At 36.5% G+C, this 4205-nt stretch overlaps 1 protein-coding gene across 1 annotated transcript; it reads right to left on the bottom strand.

Moving 5' to 3' along the window:
• Positions 1–360: 360 nt before the first annotated feature.
• On the bottom strand, positions 361–3290 carry LOC120151678 (probable UDP-arabinopyranose mutase 5). The gene is made up of 3 exons (XM_039164060.1): positions 3082–3290; positions 1975–2104; positions 361–1757 (listed from the first exon to the last, which is right to left on the bottom strand). Exons 1-3 carry the CDS (start codon positions 3193–3195, stop codon positions 706–708), a joined length of 1296 nt encoding a protein of 431 aa, XP_039019991.1. The 5' UTR covers positions 3196–3290; the 3' UTR covers positions 361–705.
• Positions 3291–4205: the final 915 nt, after the last annotated feature.

Genomic DNA, 4205 nt, shown 5'->3' with positions numbered 1-4205 from the left:
TTATGTTCAAATTATAAAATAAGACTCGTCACTCAAAATTTTTTTACTCGATTAAGTACTCACCCCTAACCAAAATAAGACAAATCAAAAACAAAAGGCATCACCGATGTAATGTACCCTAAATTTTTAAAGATAATTTGACAAAAATATTCTTAAAGATAACAAAAATATAAAATATATTAACCAAATGATAAATATGAACTTGGAAAATAATACCAATAACTCCATGGCAATGAAGTTAAAAAGAAAATATTTTTTGAAGAATCCGTAATTCATACTTGAAATATATCCCCACACCAGACATAACCATATTAACAAAGGCTAATTACTCGTATATATAAACTCCTAAACAACGGTTGATTATTAGCAATAAAATAACTCACTCAAGATATAACTCATGTTTCAAGTTTCATCAATCAGCAAAGATTATATAAAGAGTTGTTTTAAGTTACCAAATGTCAAGAAAATCAGACCAAACCAACATAACCCAAAACAAGTCTTCATTTTCTGGTTCAACCAACCAAACATGCTGCCGGTTCTTGGTTAAACGTCGACTGACCAGATCGATCCAATTATTTCAACAACGTTTGAACTACTTCTTACAGCGTCTCTAGAGCCATAACTAAGACCAAGCAAAAGCCGCCATGTCTGCAACAATAATGAGGTAGATATATGTTAAAACACTGACATCATGATAAGTACTTCCTAAACAGCCGGGGACTGCGATGAGATTGATCCAACCAATTTCCAGAGATTAACCCAGTCCAGCATTGCTTTAGCAGCACGGGCAAACACAGGGTCTGTCGAACCTAGCCGCTCTTTAGCAGCATTTGCCACCTCAACTACACAGTCCGCCACCGTTGTAGCTTCTCTTGACAACCTTACCGACTGAAAGAACGGGACAACTTCCTCCGTCAGCTTCACACCCTCCCACTCTTTCTTCAAGCTTACTATAGGATCACCTCTATCGATTCTCCGCACATACGGCAGTCCGGTTTTCACACCAAGCCCCAGGTGATCACATGCAACCTTAACACACAACCCACTCCAGATATCTTCCATTGTTTCCCACCTAAACTTACCTTCCCCAGCCAACTTCAAAGCCGGAACTAAGGCAGGTCCTACAACCTCCCGATCAAAAGCGATATTGATTCCACTAATGGGAACCAGGGACCCGGCTGGGACAGTCATAACTGCATCAACATATCGGGAATTCCTTTGCCTTGCTTTGAGGGCTTGACTAGGTGCATCATGATCAACCAGATTAAGCCATAGTCCAGATGAAAAAGCACATTTCACCCCACTCCGAAGACTGAATGGGTAACCACGAACAAAATCGGCTCCTTCAGTGAAAGGGTCATACAGAGTATTGAAAAAGAATGGTGTGGCCGGGGTTGTAAGGTTGGTAATATGCTGGGCAACAGCATCCACCAAAAAGCCTTTGGGGTCCTGGGCTGGGAGACAATCATCGTCTACAGAGATTATGTACTTTTTCCGAGAAACAAGATATCCAAAATACCTGCACGCATAGCCAGAGAAGAGACCCGAAGTAGAAGAACCTACCACACGATCTATGTCAGGCTTTTCATAGACGTCAAGGTTAAAGCCTTCCGGTATTTTGAGTTCCTCTTTCAAATCAGGGTCTTTGACAATTATGATATGAAATCGAGAGAACATTGGTCTCCATTCATTCATGAATGATGTCAGATCCGAACGGATTGCTCCTATTACAATGTCAATCTCATCATCCTTAATAGCTAGCGACATCTTGCCAAATGCAAATCACAATCCAATTCCAAAGTATAGGGCCTCAAAAAAGCAACTGCTTGTAACTCTTGTGCGTTTCACTGATTAAACCAATCTCAGAATTTCTCAGAACATCCTACAGAGGGAACAGATATTCAATGTAGAAATCAGCTCAAAACCAATTGGAAAAGAAAAACAAACATTTGAAACACCTACAAAATGACTTACTGGTAGGAAGAACAGGGGTAACAGTGACTTGAATGTTGAGTGCCTGGATGACAGAAAACACGTTGTCCTTGCCTGTAGCTATAAACAACTTGAGAACTCTCTCGTTTAACTTTCCAGCTCTCAATGTTCCCTGCCAACTCACGAAAACATGTCTTACTACATGATGCCATTAGAACCAAATAAAAGTTCAGACAATAAAATATACAAGTTTACAGATATAAGCTGGATTCGTAAACCTAAATATAAGCTACTCAGACAGAAGAAAGAAAGTAAAAATATTTGAATTGATACAAGGAGAAATGGTAAAGATGCAAATGAGAAACAAGGGGTGGAAAAGAATAAAGAAAACGAAAAAAGGTAAAATTTGCAATCTGCAATGGAACATGAAAAGAAAAACAAAATGACCATAAGATTCATAACAGAGAAACTTTAGAGAAAAAATGGCAGCGGTAACTTCACATATAAGTGATTTGAGAGAACAGCGAGAGCTACCCATTGAAGCATCAAAAGAGAAACAAAGAGTAAAGGTTTATCAGCCCTTTCTAAAGTTCCACCATTAGTATGTTGCTTTATCCTGTACCAAAATGTAAGCAGGAAGCAAACCTAGATCACCCATGATATAGATATCGAACCAAAATCCAGCTTAAAGATTTAACAAAAAACAGGAATGATATTTAAGAATAAAAACATAAACTTGAAGAGTTTTTTGAAAAAAAAAATAAAACATATATATATAATCAGACAAATTTGACAATGCAGATCATAGGAATCAAAATCAAAGGAATCGTACGCCCAACAATACATACAAATTCAAAACATAACATCAAAACCATTCATCGCTATAAGCTAGAAATTAAAACTAATAATCAAAATCAAAGGAATCGTTCACCCAACAGTACGTACAAATTCAAAACCCAACATCAAAACAAATCCTCGCTTCACATAAAAAGAAAAAACCCACAAAATAAACCAGAAATTAAAACTACCCATCAATCCAAAAGCCAAGAAAACCCCCCACAGAACAACCAAGAAAATAAAACCATCCATCAATCCACAAGGCAAAAAAGTAAATCAAAAAATAAAAATGGAAAAAAGAGGATGTTTTACCAGGAAGAGATCGATGACGATATGATCGGGAAGAGTGGAGAGATCGGCGATGTTGGAAAGATTAAGAACAGCTGAATCTATAGTTAGGGATAACAAAGAAGGCGAGGTTCTCATTCATTCATTTACTCATTTTCTCTCTTTTCAATTTATATTTATTTTTAAAATACAAATTAAAAATTATATATTCTTCGATTTATATATAACTAACAGTCTAAAAACAAATAACTAAAACGAGAAACAATAAATGAAAATAAATTCAAAGAAGAGAGATGAAGTACAAGATTTGCATTGATTTTCCCTTTCCCGTTCTCGTTCTCGTTCGTCCCCTCCCCTTTGGTTGACATTTCTGGAGGGATCGCTGTTATCTTTACGCGTGTCTCATTCTTCGCACGTGTTAGATTCGATCGGACGCTCAAATTGTCGGCTTAAAAAATTAACGGTTCCGATTAATCAATCTTACGCAAATTTGGGCTATAACTACGCTTATAGTAATTCCTTAAAAATTTTATAATTAAAATGTTTAATACAAAAAATAAGTATAAAACTACTTCACTAAAAATATTTTAGTGTATAAAAATTTTTTCGTTAAAAATATGTGTTTAAAATTTTTTCTGTTATATTTTTAGATGCCTATTGTTTATTTTTTAATTTTTCTAATAATAAAAAAATATTTTTAATTAAAAAAGAGCATATAATCCCTACGGCAATACTTACAATCCAGGATAGAGGGATCATCCAAATTTCAGTTATGCTTAAAACCCAAGGTCGAATCAAGGTTATCAAGCGAGACCACCTCCACCACCACAACAGTTGCAGAAGACATCATTAGACTCAATTGTCGAGAGGTTAGCACTTTCCCAAGAAAAATTCCAGATTCGTACAGAAACCCACATACAAGAGATAGATAAGAAGATGAGCCAACTGGCTCAAATTGTAGGCCACTTGGAATCACAAGGTAAACTTTCATCTCAAACCGAGGTAAACCCAAGGGAGAATGTCAGCGCAATCACTCTTCGGAGTGGTACAGTAGTGGTGCCACTTGTTCCATCAGATGAAGCAATCCAAAAAGAGAAGAAGACTGATGATTCAGGACCCTAGAAGAAGAGTGATGAAGAACAAACGGA

This window comes from Hibiscus syriacus, unplaced genomic scaffold (genome assembly GCF_006381635.1).
Source record: "Hibiscus syriacus cultivar Baekdansim isolate YM2019G1 unplaced genomic scaffold, ASM638163v2 tig00111067_pilon, whole genome shotgun sequence".
Taxonomy (NCBI): Eukaryota; Viridiplantae; Streptophyta; class Magnoliopsida; order Malvales; family Malvaceae; genus Hibiscus; species Hibiscus syriacus.
Note: the sequence above shows the minus strand (reverse complement) of the source record. Positions and strands in the feature narration are given on the sequence as shown.